General features: G+C 40.7%; 3 protein-coding genes across 7 annotated transcripts; all 3 read right to left on the minus strand.

Annotated features, from left to right (window-relative positions):
- Positions 1–2,290: 2,290 nt before the first annotated feature.
- Positions 2,291–5,643, minus strand: LOC113139662 (proproteinase E-like). The gene is made up of 8 exons (XM_026323009.1): positions 5,577–5,643; positions 4,799–4,887; positions 4,353–4,450; positions 4,140–4,265; positions 3,733–3,869; positions 3,066–3,208; positions 2,477–2,629; positions 2,291–2,353 (listed from the first exon to the last, which is right to left on the minus strand). The coding sequence occupies exons 1-8, from the start codon at positions 5,614–5,616 to the stop codon at positions 2,336–2,338; spliced, it is 804 nt and encodes a 267-aa protein (XP_026178794.1). The 5' UTR covers positions 5,617–5,643; the 3' UTR covers positions 2,291–2,335.
- A 300-nt stretch (positions 5,644–5,943) lies between these two features.
- Positions 5,944–10,764, minus strand: LOC113139660 (alanine aminotransferase 2-like). Its single transcript, XM_026323005.1, has 11 exons — positions 10,633–10,764; positions 9,801–9,890; positions 9,615–9,723; positions 9,377–9,513; positions 9,010–9,253; positions 8,855–8,934; positions 8,633–8,769; positions 7,857–8,028; positions 7,504–7,659; positions 7,245–7,357; positions 5,944–6,719 (listed from the first exon to the last, which is right to left on the minus strand). Exons 1-11 carry the CDS (start codon positions 10,729–10,731, stop codon positions 6,629–6,631), a joined length of 1,428 nt encoding a protein of 475 aa, XP_026178790.1. The 5' UTR covers positions 10,732–10,764; the 3' UTR covers positions 5,944–6,628.
- Positions 10,765–11,181: 417 nt separating this feature from the next.
- LOC113139659 (alanine aminotransferase 2-like) lies at positions 11,182–18,853 on the minus strand. Of its 5 annotated transcripts, XM_026323001.1 has the most exons (12): positions 18,653–18,852; positions 18,373–18,462; positions 17,919–18,027; positions 17,681–17,814; positions 15,190–15,433; positions 15,023–15,102; positions 14,785–14,921; positions 14,284–14,458; positions 14,000–14,203; positions 12,164–12,276; positions 11,986–12,084; positions 11,182–11,307 (listed from the first exon to the last, which is right to left on the minus strand). In XM_026323001.1, the coding sequence occupies exons 1-11, from the start codon at positions 18,725–18,727 to the stop codon at positions 11,991–11,993; spliced, it is 1,455 nt and encodes a 484-aa protein (XP_026178786.1). In that variant the 5' UTR covers positions 18,728–18,852; the 3' UTR covers positions 11,182–11,307; positions 11,986–11,990. The 5 variants fall into 5 exon arrangements, with proteins under 5 accessions (XP_026178786.1, XP_026178787.1, XP_026178785.1 ...); XM_026323002.1 differs by lacking the exon at positions 11,182–11,307 and having other exon boundaries at positions 11,606–12,084; positions 12,164–12,270; positions 18,653–18,853; XM_026323000.1 differs by lacking the exon at positions 11,182–11,307 and having other exon boundaries at positions 11,606–12,084.
- Between the last annotated feature and the right edge of the window lie 1,050 nt (positions 18,854–19,903).

A 19,903-nucleotide genomic window follows, 5' to 3' on the forward strand; every position in this document is an offset into this window, starting at 1 on the left:
TGCTTCTTGAGATATCCTAGTTTTCATATTTTTGCAGTATCTCGGGAACAGAAAGTCATAGAGCGACACCGTTGCAAAGGTCGTCCCTGATTTAGGATACACCCACCCACGAAACAAAAATGTGTTTCTCCATTGACGTGAATGATGCATTAGGGTCAGGGCCAGTTTCAGGGTTAGGGTTAACATTTAACCAGGTTTGGTCTTAGGGTTAGTGTTAGGGTGTTATGGTTAGTATGTTGGGGCTAACATTTATCCATAACCCTCCCCATCTTCAGTGGCTTTTATTTGTCAACATAAAGCTGAAGGCTGCTCTCCAATACAAACATACACATCCATCATGACAGATTCAACACAGCATTGATTACATACAGTATTGCTCATGCATTGAGCTTGTTTATGCAGATGTTAGGAGGAAGAGGAGCAACATCTCACATAGGAGGTTGATCACAGGTTTTTAAAGCTCAAATTAAAGCAAAATACTCTAAACATTCCTGCTCCTCACTGCCAGATGAACCAAACAACACTTTTGTAATGTGCTATGACAGCATTTGTCTAATGTGTTTGTTAATTATTGTAATTTAATGTTAATACGTGTCCTGCTTCATTGTCTCTGTGTTTTTTATCTTCCATTGTCCATGCTCCATTTCATCAGATCCTAACACCCCTGTCAGCTCATCTCCAAAGGATCCACAGATGCTTTGCATTTGGCCTACTTACTCCACAGTCAGTATAAACAGCTAATTGTGCCTTCAGTCTGGTTTTGCTGTGAATCTGGAGAAAGTCAGCCAAGAACGTGCATGTTATCAAAGAATTAGTGAACGTAGCAGCCTTAGGGTGACTTCTGACTGAAAGAACTTCAAAATCAGTAGAATTTCATCCTAAAGGGAAAAAATTCTTTAAAATTTCAGCCAGAATTTACATTTCAGTTTTTGTATACATAAACAGATGTGTTACTGTGTGTGCCCATGAGCTTTAGCGGTGCTAGTAGTTATATTTTTAAATGGACAGAGCAATGCTATCCTACGCTCCTCATAACCAACAGCAAAATACAAGTTTTGTCAGCAGCACTTTTCAGGCTTTTTCTATCTGGATCAATATAATACAGTTTTCCAAAGATGATGTGTGGTGTGCATATGTTAAGGATGTATCTGTAAATGCTGTGAAGTCAAATAGTGAGGATCCTGCTAAGCTGTTTATTTCACAGCAGCATATTAAAGGCATCAGGTTATCGTATGTTTACGGGCCCTCCTCCCATGAGTTCTGTGTAAGGCTGAACATTATGAGTATTTCCTGCTGACCCTGTGTTTCTGTGGAGCTGTGGAAATGAGGCTGTGGTTTTCCTCCACTTTCTGCAGTGGAGCCCCCTGAGCTGAGTGCTGAGGCTGGGGGAGGACTGTGGTGTTTTGCTTTTGAGGAATGAACCTTCTCGCTCTGGAGCAGCTGAGGTGGAATAATTACATAGCATGTGAAAAACTGAACTACACTCATTGTGAAAAGATATAGTGATAACAAGAGAAGTGAAGCAAAAAAAAAAAAGGGAGGAAAAAGAAAGATGTCTGCCAGTTCCTGCGCAGGAAGCTGAGCCCTGCACAGCAGTTACCACAGTATTTACAGTCCAGGATTTAATGCATCATTCAGTAATGACCGTCCAACCAATGGCCTGTGATCTGAAGCTCACTTATTCACTCTGGGCTGAATTTCAGGTGGGAAAAGGCTGCAGGAGACTTGCCAGGATGGAAACAAAGTCAGCTCCCATGCTGTTTTTCATGTTTTTCTTTTTGAGTAATATATCACATATGCCACCTTGTGTATTTGTGTGCAGCCCCAGAACACCAGGTGGTGCCTGAACTTCCAGCATTTCCCTGATTGAGGTTCCCTCCTTATGCTACATATTTAATTCAGCTCAATATTCATTTCAGTTGAGTGCAGCTTCACTTGATGCTCTCACTGATTATTTCTGTATGTTCATGACACATCCATGCTTATGCTGCCTCCACCTCTCATCAGCAACAGGCCGCCTACACACAACCTGCATGTAGCCTGCAACACCTAACACTGACCCCCTGTGGTGGTATAAAAAACACACAGAGCTTGAGACCCACGTATATTTTATACTACCTGGAAGTTCTGCATAGAAATCAAACTGCAGCAATAACATAAAAACAAAAACAGCAAAATGCATTTTCAGTGTGTTTATAGTTACTGTTTTCTCAAGTGTTCCTGATTTACAATCATTACCTCTGTCCTTTACACTGCTTGCACATTGAAAAAGAGAAACTGAGACATTCTGTTGAGGATGAAACTGGTTTATTGACAACCAACGAGCTCCAGGCCCTCAGTACTGCAGCATAGTCTGAAAGTTAAAACGATAAAAACACGTTTAACTTGCTTCCAGTTGAATTAGCAGATTTAGAGCATTTAAAGCACAGCAACAGAAACACGGGCTTCATGTGCTTTTTCTCTGAATGTAACTTACACGACTGATCCAATCTGTGAAAGAAGAGGTACGGGTGAACACCGTGGGCTTCTTGAGGGTGTTGCATCCTCGAGAAGAAACAAAGCTGGTCACACCCTGCACGTACCATCTGCCATTGCTGTCCCTGCAGTTCAGTGGACCACCTGAATCCCCCTGAGGACAGACACACACAGACAAGTGAAGACGAGTACCTGTAGATACGTGATGTTGAATGATGATGAACACAGATCCAGGACTCAGTGGTGCCTCCAGAACAATAAGACCAATAACTTGTTGGGGCATTGGTATCACAGACGGAAACAAACGACACAAACTGATGAAGACTAGCTGTGTTCTGGTCTGCTCTCTGGGCTCAGTGGAGATGGTTGGGGATAAGAGGACCAGCATCAAACTGTCAGCCAACATGAACAGCACCTCCCACCCCTGAGCAGTCTGAGCAGCACCTTCAGTGACAGGCTGCTACACCTGCAGTGTGTCCAGGACCTACAGCAGGTCCTCTGTCCCTGCTGCCATCAGACCCACAGCTGTCACAATATTAGCCACCGTTATTCATGGTTCTATATGACCAGATTAAGGAAGTGGTGCATACATGGCAGCCAGAGCGGATGTCACCGCCGGCGCAGACCATGGTGGTTCTCACGCTGTTTCCCCACCAGTCGCTGCTGCTGCAGATGCTGTGACCAACCACAGGAAGGAGAGCCTGCTGGAGCTTAGAGGCGATCGGACCACCACCTATGGGACAGTCGTAAAGTACCAATTAAAAGTCCAGAGCAAAAAATCCAAATATGACCAAAAAGCTATTACATATAAACAAACACATAGATTGTAGTCATGGGAAAACCCAACCCAGGGTTCATGATCATATACTGTATGTAGAACAACTTAACACAGGAGTAAAGAAAAAAAAACATTTGGTAGCTTAGAAACATCAGATTAAATATGAAAAATGTACTCTACATTAGAATAAAGCTATATTGAGAAGTGAAGAGGAAAATTCTGTTTTTGTTCTGTTTTCTGCTGCTTTGCGGAATTAGAGCAAGCCACTGTTTGTTAGTGTTATTAGGCTGTTGGCCTCATTTCAGATCTGATACTCTACATTTCTATTTCACTTTCCAATAAAAATGAAAGGTGCTAAGATTAAACCATGATATTTCTTCATTGCTCTTCTGTTCAGCAACATGTTTTCATTGGATAAGTGCAGCCTGTCCAGTATTATTATGGATCAGAATCTGTGAGGTAAAATTGCAGATATTTACTGTAGAGTCTTCCCCAGCCGGTGATGTAGCAGGGGTCATCATGAGGGACGATCTCTCCGCTCTCTGGGACACAGGATGGCTGCACCTTATCGTTCAGAGCAGCAGGGGCAGCCAGTTTGATCAGAGCAATGTCGTTACTGTTGAGTATATAAGGAAACTCATGAGAGCAGTGGAAGATTTAAGGAAAATCTCATAATCATTTTGAAAATGTTATCCTTGAAATACACATTTGGGGTGAAAGAAGTTTTTTCCCCCCTACAGATTAGTCAAATGTAACAGATTCAGTTTATTGTACGTTCGTGTGCATTTTGTAGATTTGGAAATTATTTGCAAATTTCTTTAAATTTCAAAAAAAGATAAGTTGAAAGCACCTGTATGATTTACTGTCACTGTGCAGGAGTCCTTACCCACAAGACAAGCAGGCATCATCCCACAGAGGATGAACTATGATCTCCTCCACGGCTCTGATCTGCTCATATCCCTCGTCCTTGGTGAGGTCGTACTCCCCCAGCACCACGCGATAGGTACGAGGCCTGATACGTGTAAACACACACTCTTTATGTTCAAACCTCATCTCACTAGATAAAACAAGCAAAGCATAACAGTAATCTGTGACTGACCCGATGCAGTGTCCAGCAGTCAGGACCCAGTTGGGAGCGAGCAGAGTTCCTCCACAGGTGTGTCGGTACGTGGAGCCGCTGAGATACTGCAGGGAGATCTGTGAAACCCCGACAGAGTCACACATCACTAATACTCAACTAACACGCTGTGCACAAGGTCATTCAGACTGCTTGATAAATTGTTCTATTATTGTGATCATACTGAAAAGTAAGACTACCATCAACAAGTCAAATAAGGGCACTGACACAAACTTATATAGGCAATATAATAAAAATAGAAAAGAGGGGTTTTTGTGCATTTCCTAATTTTTTGTCTGATACAAAATAAGCACTGATCACAGTACAGATGCAGTATTGAGGCTGTTGCTGAAGTGTTTTTAATATTTGAAATAGAAGACATGGATAACATCATCTTCATGATCTCATGCAGATTATTTTCAGATCACCTGCCAAGGCCAGCTGTAGGGTCGGGCATCCTCCCCGTTCACAACACGGCTCACAGAGGGCTCGTAGGTGGGGGTGCCACACCCGTAGGCTGAAAACAGAAGGGGAGGATTCCCTTAAATTATGAACTGTAACATGGTCACACTCTGACCCTGGAGACAGGGCTGCTCCGACTTGACTTAAAAGTTACTTACATGCTTCATTTGTGTCCTAAGATTTGGCACATATGTTGTATCACTTATATCACCCAGTGTTGCAGTAAGTGCTTTAAATATATTCTTGTATATTACTATATGTCCTTACCGTCAACAAATCCCATGAACAAAAAACCAAAACCAACAACAAATGTCTTCTACTAACTAGTGTCTGTATATCAAACCTCTGTCTGTGCCACAGAGCTCTGTTGTTTTTACAAAACTATTCAATCACTGAGTCACACTGTTGTGACTTGTTCCTCCATCAGCATGAACACAGACTATAGTTTATTCTGACTCAGTCCCACACACACTGTCCCGCTACCACTGCTCACTGGAGGCCAAATATGGATTCATCCGCCACTAAAAATAGTCCCCAAAAACACATTGTTTCCTTCTGTTTGATAAAAGAGCAGCTGCTTGTCGAAATGACTGATTTTTTAAAATAATGTATTTATGAGCTGAAAGTCAGAGAGAGGTCAGAAAATACAGACACATGAACTATCACGTCGCATTAATGTGGTTTTCAGGGGGTGAGTTGAAAAATCCAGACTAATCCTTTAGTGTACCAGAGGCAGAGACTCACCGTGGGCAGCAAACAGCAGGACAAGGGCCACTTTCATCATGTCTCCTCAGACTGGACTGTCTGAGAGCGTTTCATGGCTTTTATACTCCTAATAGTCAGAGCCTTCACACACACAAACACACACAACCTAATCTTTGTGCCTGGGAATATACGTTTCTTGCTGCATCTGTTGCACAGCTCATGCAGAACCAGGAGCGCGATTCAGCTCATGTAGAGAAATATTATTAAAATATTTGACTGTACAAAACTTTATGGGGTTAGTTCATATTTAAATTATCCCCATCAATATAGAAACTTTACACTTTTACACTTTCTGCACTTTAACTGTTTCAATAGACATTTGCAATGACACAATATCACACGGGTACAGTATCTACTATTTTTATTCAGTCACAATAATGTAAAATATTCGATGCATCATAATGAACCACCTTTAAAATGAACATTGACACAAAATAAAAGTCTGTTTTCTATCATTTCTTTTATTTAAGGACATGCAGCTTTAAACACGTCTTTAGCTTTTGACTTTGTCCTGCTGAATGACCCAGTCTGTTTAAATCTTGAATCAAGTGGGTTTAAGAGACTATTTTATTGAAAACCCACGATGTAGCACCTTTATCCTTTGGTTCATTAAAAATGTATTTATTGTATGTCTTTTCAGTTCATCCTGTTTCTGTACTAAGGCGAGGATGACTGCAGAAATCAAACTCTGAGCAGACACTTCATTAAAAGCCAAACAACGAGGATAAGTAGACGACGCACATCTTCACTATATATTAAAATGAGATTCTGTATGGACACATTGTGTTGACAAAGGTTTGATTGTTTCTTATTTAAGGAACTTAATGTTATGTTTTTAATTGTGGGGGTTTGTGAAGCACTTTGGTGACCCCTGACCATTCATTTATAGGTGCTATATAAAAGAAGAAAACAATTAGATTCTGTTTTAACTGAAGTGTATTTTGGTGTTTTCAGTGTAAATGTTAGTCAGAGAGGAGACAAACACTTTAACCGTGCTTTGGTTTCCAAAGTCTGTGTCCTTGACATTTGTGTCATGGAAATCTGTCCAGCAGGCGCAGGTGGAAAGACTGAAGCCGTGCCAGGACCTCCTCCAGAGTGGTAGGAGGAGCCAAAACACACAACCTGACATGGACCAGAAACACAAAACTCAAGATTAACTCACACACACTGACAGTGGTGCCGCAGACAGACATTGGCTGATTGGCTGAAGTCTTGTGTGTGATGTGTTAATTAATGTTCAGCAGGGGTCACACCATGACAGGACTACAGCAGAATCCTTTTACACAAACACAAACACTGGTTTGTGAAAACAGTGAGTGAGATAAAACCTTCATTTGTGATCACAGGTTGCTTCACAACCATTTCCTCATTATGAGAGCCTAAAAATAAACTGCATGTACATTTTTATGTGATGGAGGTAAAAAGATGAAATGTGAATTCTGAGTGATAAACCCTCTCTAACACTTCGTCTTCACGTCAACATTTCAAAATGTGTTCACCAAGTGTCCACGATGTCCAAAATGTCCATGTATTTTCTTTTTGTGTTCTTTCTTTTCAAAACGTGTCCTGGTCTCCAACTTCCAAACATGTGCTCTAAACAGATCTAAAGGTCAAACAACACACAGACAAAAGTAGATTGTTTCTCACCTGATGTGGCAGCTCTGACCGTCCTGCCCGTTCTCACAGCCTGCACCCAAACAGACACCCTCTTCTTCCAGGAACGTCTGACAGTAAAACACATCGGCCGCCACTCCGGACATCTGAAATCAATGAGCACAGCAATGAAGCAATAAGTTTGCACGTCTTGGTTTCACCTTGTTCTGAGTCAGTGATTCTTTTACGTGTGTGATTATTTTAGATAATATTTTTATTTTAGGTCGTTGTGAAATTGTCTGTGCATTCAGACCTCGGCCTCCTCTGTCATCCGAGGTGGGAAATGCACACGGGGGTAAAGAAAGACTCCTGCCATGGCTGGCTGGCAGCTCACCCCTGGTAAACCGTTCAAGAACTCACAGGCCCGCTGAGCATTCTGGGAGAGCACTGTCTGAATCTTAAGAATCTCCTATGATGGAGAAAGAAGAACAGATATAGACAATAAATAAGTCAATAAATGCAGCTTTAACATCTTTAACTGGACAGAGAATAGCAACATTACTGTTTCCAACATGTAGATTCCTCCATTAAAAACATGCAGTTTAATCATTTTTCAGACATCCTGCTTAACAAACACACATATTTACTGTGTAGATAATGTTTTACCTGTGCATATGTTTTATATGACGGATCCCCAGGTGTCGGGGGATTGACCATGATGTCCAGAGCGAGCTGTGGTAAAACTGGAGGGCTGAAAGGGCCCTGCATATTTCCTATATGTAATTTCACTGCTGGGTCCATGTTAATTACCTCCACATAGGCTCCTCTCAGACCGCACCTAAACACAAGGTGAACACAGTGCATTCAGACTGAGCCTGCTCTGGATGTGTTTAAATCTGAAATCTGAAGTTTTTCCACAGAGAACAATCGTGTTCACCACCACAAATTGAATCTCACTGTTCAGCTTTTATTAGACCGTCCTTTAGGCACATTTAAACTCTGTGCATAACCTGTTTTGGAGGAAACCTAACCGCTGGGTGAATGATTCACCAGCTTTATTTTCCATCACAGAAGTCGTAGGGATGTGTTCAGGGTGGTTTGGTCGACAACTACATTTAAAGAGTAAACGTGCATTGTCTCATTATCTCACCTTTCCAGTAATTAACAAGAACAAAGCATTTCCTTAACCTTCACACCATCTACAGCAAATCTGTCTGTTCACATCCATGTATAAGCTCTAACGTTCTGTTTTTCTGGTTCAAGCAGAGCTAAGGTTGCTAACTAAGATTTATTCACCACTTTTCTTTTGTGTTAGTGATGCTCTTGGTCCTGACAAGACGAAGGAATCTAAAAACCTGCCATGATTAAAGAGAGAACACTGTTTTTATTGTCAGCCATGAGCAGCGTCCTCAGTGTAAGCGAATCATAGATGTGATGCTCACTCTCCCATGCAGGCTGTGGATATCGAGTGGAAGGAGATCAACTCCACTGTCTCTGAGAACTTCTGCCCCATCTCAAAAAGAACTTTCTTATAGGAAACAAACTCTTTGTCCTGCCCGTACACACTGTCCTGGTAGACCTACAACACATAAACAAGGGAGTTTGTCTGAGCCTGAAAAACTGATGAAAACAAAAGCTTTTTTGATGCTTTTTCCATCACTCACCTCTTCAGCCAACAGGATGAGGCCCTCGGCTGCAGCAAATTCAATCACTTTCTCTATAGTTTCTCTGTCTTGCACGTGACCTTAGAGGACAAGTAGCAGTTAGAATCAGAGATTAAAATAGTCTTTAAATGAAAGGTGTACTGTGAGCCGTTGACCTGTGGGGTTTCCTGGGTTGCTGATGTAAATGGCCCTGGGATTACAGTGCCCCCTGGCAGCGTTCAAGGCTCGCTGCAGCTCGTGCAGGTCGACAGCCCAGCCTCGTTCCTCTGTCAGCTGGTACGGCAGCAGCTTCACCCCGACCTCGTCCATCAGTGAGGGCAGATTGTGGGGGCAGGGGATGGGGGTCAACACACCTGTCTGAGTCTCCCCCTCCCTGCAGGCCATCAGGTACAAAATCAGCTTAAAGAAATAAGAAAATACACAGAAATGTTTGCTTTTATTCTCTATTGAAGTATTTTATGCAGTGAGGATAAAAACTGCTTCAACCAAGCTGAGTATGAAGGTATCTATCTGTATTCATACCGACACAGCCTTCTGGGAACCGTTAAAGAAGATGATGTCTTCTGGATGTGAACTCACTCCATCATCTCGCCTTGTTATGAACTCAGCAACGCTTTTCTGAACATGTGGTAAACCGTAGCAGGATACAGAGTATGATCCTGTCATTGACAGACATGAAACATCAGAGGTCTGTGATTTATTTGGGGCCAAGAGTTTTTAAAACTGTACAAATGAAAAAATATTATTCTATCATTCTCACCCACGCTCCCTCCGGCACAGGCCCCCAGAAGCCTCTGCGCTCTCTGCCTGACATCCAGAGGAAGGCTGTTGTTTTTGAGGAGCTCAGGGTACAGACACACTGCCAAGACCTAAAGAACGGAGTGCACACAGGCTCGGTCAGACAGCAGAGCAGAAACACACACAGATGGAATCAAAAAACACCCACCTGGCGAACAAATGAGATGGGGGCTATCCCTGCCCTGTGGGGGTCACCTGAGCTGACATCAGTCACAGTCTTAAAGGGTTTGTCCACCCCCTGAGAAGAAGACAATCTGGGTTTAGATAGCAGCTAGATAGAAGCTCAGAGCGGTTTGCACCCCTGATGGTCAAGATCAATCCGTCAGTATTTCATTTTCAGCTTTTTCAGTTCTACCCTGTTTGACAGTAGCCTGGTTGTTGTTTTTGTTTTAACCAAACTTGGAGAAAATCTTCAATTTTGCAGTAACTACATACCAGTGGTGGAAAGCAAACAAATGTAGTCAATCAAAAGTTACTTGTATTGAGTCTTAATGGGTTTTGTTTGTTTGTTTTGTTCACAAACCATTTTGACATTTGGTTTCATTTAAAAAATGTTCCTATTTGATTTTTTAATGTTTCTCTGCTGCTTTTCTTTCTTTATGTGAAGCCCTTTGTTTCTGTATATAATGTACTATACAGGTGCCTTGTATTGCTGTTTTATACCTCTGCTCCACTTCCATTAAGGTTAAAGACTAAACCTCACAAGTTTAAAATTAACTGCACCACCTGCTGCAACATTAAAAAGCATCACTGATAACAGACGTAATGCAGAAGTGCATTTGAAATTTGACTTTCTTCTGACTTTTATTAAGATGCATTAAGATGAAAATGATCGTAGTAGTGTTTCTGTTGCAGTCTTGTTACTTGTACTGAGGTAAAGGTGAACTTACTGTAAATACTGTTCTCTTCTATTTGCACTGCTATTAGTTGAGACAGCACTGAGATTAGTGCAGGTACATTACTCTTCACCTGTGACTCACCTGTGTGAGCTGCTTCGTGAGGTGCGCCGCCAGGCTCTGCAGGCCCGTCGGGGCTCTGATGCCGCGCACCCTGGGGTTCACTTTCAGCACAGAGCCCATGTCTGTGTCCCGGTCTGCTCCCCTGCCACTGTGTCTTTACCCAAACCTGTGCATGCAGACTTTTAATGCTGCGTACGGCAGTGCAGTAAAGTGTGGGCGGGACAGTAAGAGCTGTATACTGTATATAGAGTTACTCAGTGGCAGCACACCAGTACTGTAGTTAATAATTAAATGAAACAGGGCTTGAGCACTTGCATTGTTTGCTGCTTTATACCTATATCCTACTCCAGGGCTGTGGCAGCGGAGAAAGAGAAACTGAGCTGGACTCACTGAACTTAAATGAAAAAATCAGACAGGGGTGCTGGGGCATGCACCCACACTTTAACACCTCAAGGGCCCATACTCCTAACACTAATAACTTGCTAATACTGGCCATAATAATTTATCTTAATTTTTGTAGTTTGATTTTATTTTGGCACATCTCAGCACCTCCAGCCCACAGGAACAGCCTCCATTAGGCTGCTTTTACCTTTAAATTAGTAAGGCCACCTGTGGTATGAAGGTAGTTTTGGGTTCCACACTCCAGTCCAGTAGGTGGCGCAAAAGCATCTGAAAGTTGATTTGCCAGAAGTTCACCTGTGGGTCAAAGTGTGTAGCCAGAAAATGAAATCAAACATTTTGAACCAGCAGCAGCAGCATGGTAAGCTCCTCTGTCAGCAGTCTGCTGCCTTTTACAGTGTTTAGTGTTTGATTGCAGGGTTGTTGAATTGAAACTCACTGTTTAAGTGCATGTTTGTGGTTTATGCTACAGAAATGTAGTTTAACAGAGTAACAGTACTGCTGTCAGTGTTATCCCTGCTCATCAGTGAGCCTGTGATTATCACAGTAGGTCTGCAGCTCTCAGCTGTTTGAAGTATTAACATACTTTGGGCTGACATCGTGTTATTTATTATTTACATTCACAGTTTGCATTGATGTAATATGAGAGTATTAGATCAGACAGGCCCAGGAGCCAAAGAACAGACTTTTCATTTCATCTTTTATTCTAATATGATATAATATTAGTCTAATATTCTAATATGTGTGTTGTCTGAGTGACCATCTCACTGTGAAAGAATTCCTCTAAATATTTATGCAAATGGTAAATAATGTCACTTAAACTTTAGGATCCAAATGAACCAAAATGTTTGTTCCTTGAAACGTGCTTCCCTTTTGACTTTCTAAAACTGACACCAGACTTGGAGACATGTTGGTCTTTATGGGGGAAGACATGCTGGGTCACAGCATTTTACTGCATTTCTCTGTCCTTCACACCTCTGTCAGAGAGGAAATGTGTCCACAAGCCGAAGGTGGAAAGAACCGAGGCGAGCCAGGACCTCCTCCAGGGTGTGAGGGGGGACGAGGACACATAACCTGAGAGAGAACACCGTCGCTTTTTGAGAAAATGCATCACACATTACCCGACTAATGTGACTGACTTCATGACTCTTACCTAAGGTGGTGGCTGCCTGTCGTTCCACCAGTCTGACCCCCTGCTCCTACCAGTACCCCCTCCTCTTCCAGTAACCTCTGACAGTACAGAACATCTGCCTCCACCTTCTGTATCTAAAAGCAGAGAGGTGTGTTGATGGACCTGACAGATGAACTTTACAAGTATTTTATTTTGTAGTTTTATCAGAGCTCCTGTAGTTGTTTCTGTAGAAGTTAATTTCTTGTACTGTGTACTTGAATATTGCTTCATGTTGGCATGAAGTAACAGTTTGCCAACCTGGTGCAGTGATTTATTATCTCTGTTAGGTCACCTCTCATAGTGTATATTCTCACCCCACCACACATTTGAACTGTGCTGGAGTCATACTGACGTCTGTGCCTCTTTTAATACTGTAGAACTTTCTAAACACTGTGACTCTGACGGTAAAAGCAAAGAGAAAGTTTTCTAAGATAAATTAAGGAAGTCAGTAAAATCTGAAGTTGAATTGTAGATTGTATATGGACTAGAATGTAAAATAATAAGTGTTCAGGCTACATTTCAACACTTCAAATCAAAGATGTCCAAGGCAAGAGTACATATATACTCACAGTATTAATATTTTAATATTTGAATTAATATGCAAACATATGTGGCAGGGAACATCCAAATGGTATCAGACACTGAATCAGAATCACAGGTGAGGCGTTCACTTTAAAACGAGTCTGAATCGATGAGGAAACCTTAATAATCGATTTTAATATTGATTTAATAAGACATGTTTTACCACTACCGGACTACAAACGGCCTACGTGCATGCGTTCTTGTAGCACATGCGCTAAACGGACGTTTAGGCTCGTACGTTTAGCTGCGTGAGCGATGTGAAAAGATGGCGGGCGGAACAAACGGAAAGTGCACGAGCGACACCTGTTTCGTTAAAATATGCAGTTTGGAGACATTTTAGATTTTATGAAACTGAACCAGAAACAAAGCGGGAGCCTGCAGAGTGTAAATCTACCGACTGTTTGTGGTAATTAAACGGCGAAAACAACCGGAGAACAAACGGTATTAGCTAGCTAAACTATTAACTTTAACGCTAGCTAAAATATTAACGTTAACGCTAGCTAAACTATTAACGTTAACGCTAGCTAAACTATTAACTTTAACGCTAGCTAAACTATTAACGTTAACGCTAGCTAAACTATTAACGTTAACGCTAGCTAAACTATTAACTTTAACGCTAGCTAAACTATTAACGTTAACGCTAGCTAAACTATTAACGTTAACGCTAGCTAAACTATCAAAGTTAACGCTAGCTAAAACATTTTAACAGGACTCAAAGTGGAAGACGATGGTTTTATGGCTTTTTCTTGAGAATACTTCGTCTTTTGGACTGAAAACATGGAGGCATTTTATTCACCGGACTTTTATGAAAACATTGATGTGCAACACTCGACGTTTCTGTCCAGGTGTGGATCCGTACACATCAGCAAATGTAAGAATTGCCGTCTTGCTGTGTTTGTACTCCTGTTAAACATTAAGGGACTGTTGTAGCTGTGATAATTCAATCCTAAATTGATTTATACCGTTTGAATCGTGAGGTTTTCTGCTTTCTATTGGCATATACTTTGTCTGACTAGATTAAAATTAGGTCGACGATATTTAACTAGAAGTACTTTTGGAAATGTTAGTTTCTGGCCCTGGCGGTGGTTTTAAAAGGTGGCAAATATGGAAATGATGCATTGATGTATTATTTTTAATGGTATTGTGGAATAGCTAAATATTCCCACCCCTAGTGGTTTGTGTTAACTTTGCTAAAATACGGACCTGTAGCTACACTGTGTAACATCAGCACTTCACCTTGGCCTGCTCTATAATCTCAGGTGGTAAATGCAGACGGGGATATAGGTAGATTCCTCCCATTGCTGGCTGGCAGCTCATCCCTGGCAGACCATTTAGAAACTCCCATGCCCGCTGAGCATTGTGGGACAGAGTCGCCTGGCTGAGGAGAATCTCCTTAAGTGGAAAGAGCAGCAGAGTTGGTTTGGCACAGGAAATCAGCTTCTGTAGGGACAGAGATCTTAAAACTTATTAAACAAAGAGGCAGGAAGATGAGTCTCGATGCATGAGGGTTGTGTGCAGACCTGTGTGTACGTGTCATACGAAAGGTCTCCAGGTTTTGGGGGGTTGACCATAACATCCAGAGCGAGCTGTCCTGTGACTGGAGTGTTGATATCTGTACACAGCAAAGTATCAATAAAATGCAGCACCTCTGGGTCCAGGTTGACTGTCTCCATGTATCCTGCCCTCAGACCACACCTGCCACACAGACACAGACGTAACTAGGAGACTGAATATAATGTTATGTTGGAGTTTAACAGTCCATGTGAGTGACCTGGCAAGTTGTTGGTTGGGTTTATCATTGAGGAATCTCACTTGGCAATGGACCTTGAGCATGATCTGAATTTGATATCTGGTAATAAGTCACCTGCTTCCAGCACTGTTTATTAAAACAATGTTGGTGAAACCAGTTGCAAGCAATGTTTTGCAGTTTACAGCAGTGTTTTAAGAGACTTTTCAGATGGCCAATCAGATTGTTGCAAAAGCTGCCCACCCCTTCATACAGTCAAGGTAATGAAACTCACTCTCCTATGCAGGCGCTGGATAAGGAGTGGAAAGAGATCAGCTGGACTGTCTCTGAGTACTGTTTATCCATTTCAAACAAGACTTTCTTATAGGAAATGAATTCTCTATCCTGTCCATACACGCAGTCCTGGAACACCTGCAGTGCAGAGGACAGGAAGATAGTTTAGTGTGAGCAAAATACTGCTGTTCACAGACCCAACTCCCGGTCTGAGCTTATAGCTTACAGTTTGCGATCACCTCATCAACCAACAGTAAGAGTCCCTCAGCTGCTGCGAACTGGATCACTTCCTCTATTGATTTTCTGTCTTGCACATGACCTGTGAGGGCAAACCGCAGCAGTCAGCAGTGATGCCAGCAGCAAGTTTCAACAGGTGGTTTTGGTGTAGCTGCTGTGTGTTGTTTACCTGTGGGGTTTCCTGGGTTGCTGATGTAAATGGATCTGGGCTGACAGTGCCTCCTAGCTGTGGTCAACACTTGGTGCAGCTCATGCACGTCGACAGCCCAGTCTAGTTCCTCTTTCAGCTGGTATGGCACCAGTTTCACCCCATATATGTCCATGAGTGTGGGCAAGGTATGGGGGCAGGGTATGGGGGTCAACACACCTGTTTGAGCCTCCCCTTCCCCACTGGCTAGCAGCTTCACAACCACCTGCACATGACAGAGTGAATGAAATTACTGACTGTTAATCAGCTTTGTACGTCTATTCCATTACTCTCTTACTACTCTTGTTACCCAATAGAAGCTCTTGTGTCCATGTTGGTGACCTTGTCTTTTCTACATCTCCCCTCACATGTGGTGTGCCTCAGGGTGACCCTTGAAGCCACTCCTTTTTTTTTTTTTTGGCATTTGTTTCCTCTTCGATCTATTCTTTGTAATCACGGCATCTTGTTCCATTATATGCTGATGATTGTCAAATTTATGTGCCACTCAAACGTAATAATGCTTACTGTGTAAAACAGCTGTTGGAGTGCATTGATGAGATTAAAGCTTGGATATACTTGAATTTTTTTCATTTTAGTAACCTAAAACAGAGGTTATTTGGACCAGCCAACACTTGCGGTGACTTCCCAGCGAACTTAGGTTCTTTGGCACAAAGAAGTGGATCATGATTTTTAAACTTGATAAACAGATCAGCGTAGTCATGAAGGTAAGCTTTTCTCAACTAAGATAGATACCTAAAATGAAATTCGTCCTTCCAAGGTGTCACTTTGAAATGCTGATTCATGCTTTTATAACTACACGGTTGGATTATTCCAATGCACTTTATTTTGGGATCAGCCAGTCCTCGCCTTCTTTCTTGCAGTTAGTTCAAAAATGCTCCTGCTCATCTTGACTGGCTCCTGAAAGCGTGATCACATTATACTTTGACCAATCTTGTTGTTTTTGAGTGCTATATAAATAAACTAGATTGGATTGGACCAGATTACAGAGATTAATTTTCTACTTATTCCTCCACTACAATTGCCTAACATTAGTTACTAGTTACTTTTTAAATTACGTTTATTGCCCTTTGTGCACTAAAAATCATATATTTCCAAAATCTGTGATTTTAATTTATCAGATTTTATCTTAAATAAACTAAATAAGATTAAGATGAGCAGCAAAATGCATTGTCAGAAAGCTGAAAAAAAGTTTTTTTTTTTTTGATGAGTTAACTGGTAGATATGTGGTTTTCACAGGAATAATATCTTGCAGAATATAAAATCTAGGAATTCAACGATCTTACTAAAATATATCAAACGAGGCAAGATAAATAACTTACATAATTAGACAGATTTGATTATTTATAAAAGAAAATATAAAAGTATTTCCAATCTATTGTAAAGTTTACACATTGAGTTTCTGGTTCACCTTTGAGCTGCTTACTAAAAGTATTTTTGTCTTCTTGGCCTGTCTGTTCTAGGTCTCCCTGTCTCACCAGTTTTGCATTAATCTTCAAGTGTTCCTAGATCATCAATTAACTAGGTAAGTAGAATTTTACCCTAACTGGGAAATTAGAAGTGATTGCCAAAGTAAGAATATATGATCAGAATTATTCTTTAACATTCATATGCCTGTTAATATTATCTATAAATAGGCAAGGCAAATTTATTTGTATAGCACCATTCATACACTACGCAATTTAAAGTGCTTTACATGGCATATAATTACATTAAAAGCATGGAAAAGAGCATTTAAAAACAAAGACATTTAACATAAAATAAATTTAAATTAAATAAAGTAAATTAAAATAAAATGTAAAAGCACATTAAGAAAACAAGGATGAACTATTATTTGAAGGCAGCAGTAAACAACAGTGTTTTCAGTCCTGATTTGAATGACCTGACATTTTGAGCAGACCTCAGGTGTTCAGGAAGTTTGTTCCACAAGTGAGGAGCTTCACTTTGTTTGGTTCTGGTTCTGGGAACACACAGTAGACCTGTCCCAGATGACCTGAGGGGTCTGGAAACCTCATAGGGAACTAATGTATCTTGAATATATTTTGGTCCACAGCCATTTAGTACTTTATAAACTAGCAATAAGATTTTAAAATCTATCCTTTGACTAACGGGAAGCCATTGTAGTGATCTGAGAACTGGTGTGAGAACTGTGTTTCCTGGTGTTTGTAAGGACTCTGGCAGCAGCATTCTGGATTAGCTGCAGCTACCTGATTGACTTTTTGCTAAGACCTGTAAACAAGCCATTACAATAATCTAACCTACTGAAGATAAATGCATGAACAAGTTTTTCTGCATTTTGTTTATACAGAGAACCTTTTATTCTAACAATGTTTTTCAGGTGGTAATAGGAAGATTTAGTGATGGATTTTATGTGGTTGGTAAAATTCAGGTCTGAGTCAGTGATTACTATCTGGACAGTAAATACTGATGATACACTAATAACAGTATGTTTTACCTTCAATGCCACTTGAGAACCAGTAGAAATAAAGACGTGTTCAGCACATGAAGACACTCCAGCATCTCGTCTAGAAATGAAATCAGCAATGCTTTGTCTGACATGAGGCAGACCAGAGGAGGCAGTATAGGAACCTATGGGCCAATCGTGGGATATGTTGTTTCTGTACATCTGTTAATTGAAATGCTGGTTGTTGTGTTTTAAGTATTGTACAGAAAAGACCTTTGACAATCCTCACCCACACTTCCTCCATCACAGGCTTTCAGGAGCATCTGCGTCCTCAGTCTGACGTCCAGAGAAAGACCTTCTTCTTTCAGCAGCTCAGGGTACAGACACACAGCCAGGACCTGAGGCAACAGGCCAGGTTTAGGACATTATAGACAAGAAGCAAGAGAAGCTTTATACAACAGTGTTTAACCAAAAAAGTGCCCTGTTGACTTAAAAGAAATCTTTTTACAGGCGTATAGTAGTTGAGAAACCATTAGCACAGTAATGAAGTATCAGCAAAATAAATGCGATGAGATGTAAAATTGATTTAAAAACATTATTTAATGTACCATCATAGTGACTACAAAAAATAAGGATAAATGTATTAAAATTACTGATAACATAAATGGATAAAAAAAAGTCACAGATTGGAATCTAATATGGCTGAACAAACAAACAAACGAAGAACAACAGACAGAACTAACCTGTCGAATGAACGAGAGGGGTTTAATTCCATTTTTGTGGGGATCACCTGAGCTGACATCTATTACCTGTTTAAAGGATTTCTGTGACCCCTGCAAGACAGTATGTTAAAAGCTCATTCTGGATTATGATTCTTAATCTAAAACATAACTAGTACCTGAGGTTGTCCGATAAATGCAGAGAAACAGAACAATAGATCCTGGAAAGTGTAGAGTTCATGTGGAAAGTAGCATAAAATGGAGCAAACCAAGTCAAACACATGCTCCTGCTTTGGACACTTACCTGTGTGGCCTCTTCTTTGACATGTGCCCTCAGGATTTCCAGGGAGTTTTGTGGTGAGTTTTTGATCCTCCTCATTGTTGGATGCACTCACTCAAAATGGTCTGATTTCCAAACTGTTCACCTTTTTTTTTTTTTTTACAGTGCTACAGTCTGAGGAACAGACAGACCCCAAAGAGGTTTCAGAGTTTCAAAAGGCTGTAATGAACCCATCTGTAAGTCTCTTTTCTCATGCACTACAGTAAAGTCAATGATTGACTAATCATAACTGAAAACAGGTGATGAATAATCCTTTTATCATTCTGAGTTGCATGTCAACACATTGATCTCTGAGGTGTACTTAATACATGTCAAGTCTCATTCCTCCAAAAAACATAAATTCTCTAGCTGTTAGATGCTGCTGCCACTGTTTTTAGCCATAAAAAGATTCCAAAAACAAATTGTCAGCAAACTAGATTTTAAAATGAAGTTTGAACTAACGTTTTACAGTATTTAACTTAAGTTTAAACAATTATTGAATTATTTCAAAAAGTCATATACATTGGATGTATGTAGGTAATCTATTTACTAAGCATTTCACAAATATCAGCAATAGGTGTAGTCCTGCCTAAACTAGTTAAATAAGTAAATATTGATACATATCTACAAATGAATTGATTTGCGATATATGATTTTATAGTTTTGTGTAGAAAATAAATTTATTAAAATTAATTCAAATAAAAGCATGAACTATTAGCCTATGCTGAAACAACCCAAACCCAAAAAAGCATGATGCCACTGTACTTCAGCTGTTATGGTTTTATTACATTTTATTGCATTTAATTGAAACACGATTCTGCACAAAAAGCTAAAATGCTTGTCTCTCAATCTAACGTAACAACTTAAGATTGTCCATTTTAACATTTTTCTTTTTCTATTGGTTGTCAGACACTTGCAGTCCAGCCATCTGTCGCCGTGCATGCAGGTGGGATGTACAGTAGATGTAAGGTGAAGGTGAACTGTTAGAACTGCTGTATTGAACTGCTGTAGTGTCCCATGTCCCTGTGTTTTATTTTGCTTTATTTTACTTCGGTGGCTTATAGTGTCCAGTTGTGCTAATTCATGGTCCTTTGTACTTTCTGTTAAATGTCACCAGAGTAACCAGTTCTGGTAATGTCAGATCGTTTTATTCCAGGTGGAAGGGGCAGCATGTTTAACCTTTTTTCCTTTTTTTAGTTGCATAAATGGGTCATGAAGCCTTTCATTCTGTTTGTG

The sequence above is a fragment of the Mastacembelus armatus genome, chromosome 4 (assembly GCF_900324485.2).
Source record: "Mastacembelus armatus chromosome 4, fMasArm1.2, whole genome shotgun sequence".
Classification (NCBI taxonomy): Eukaryota; Metazoa; Chordata; class Actinopteri; order Synbranchiformes; family Mastacembelidae; genus Mastacembelus; species Mastacembelus armatus.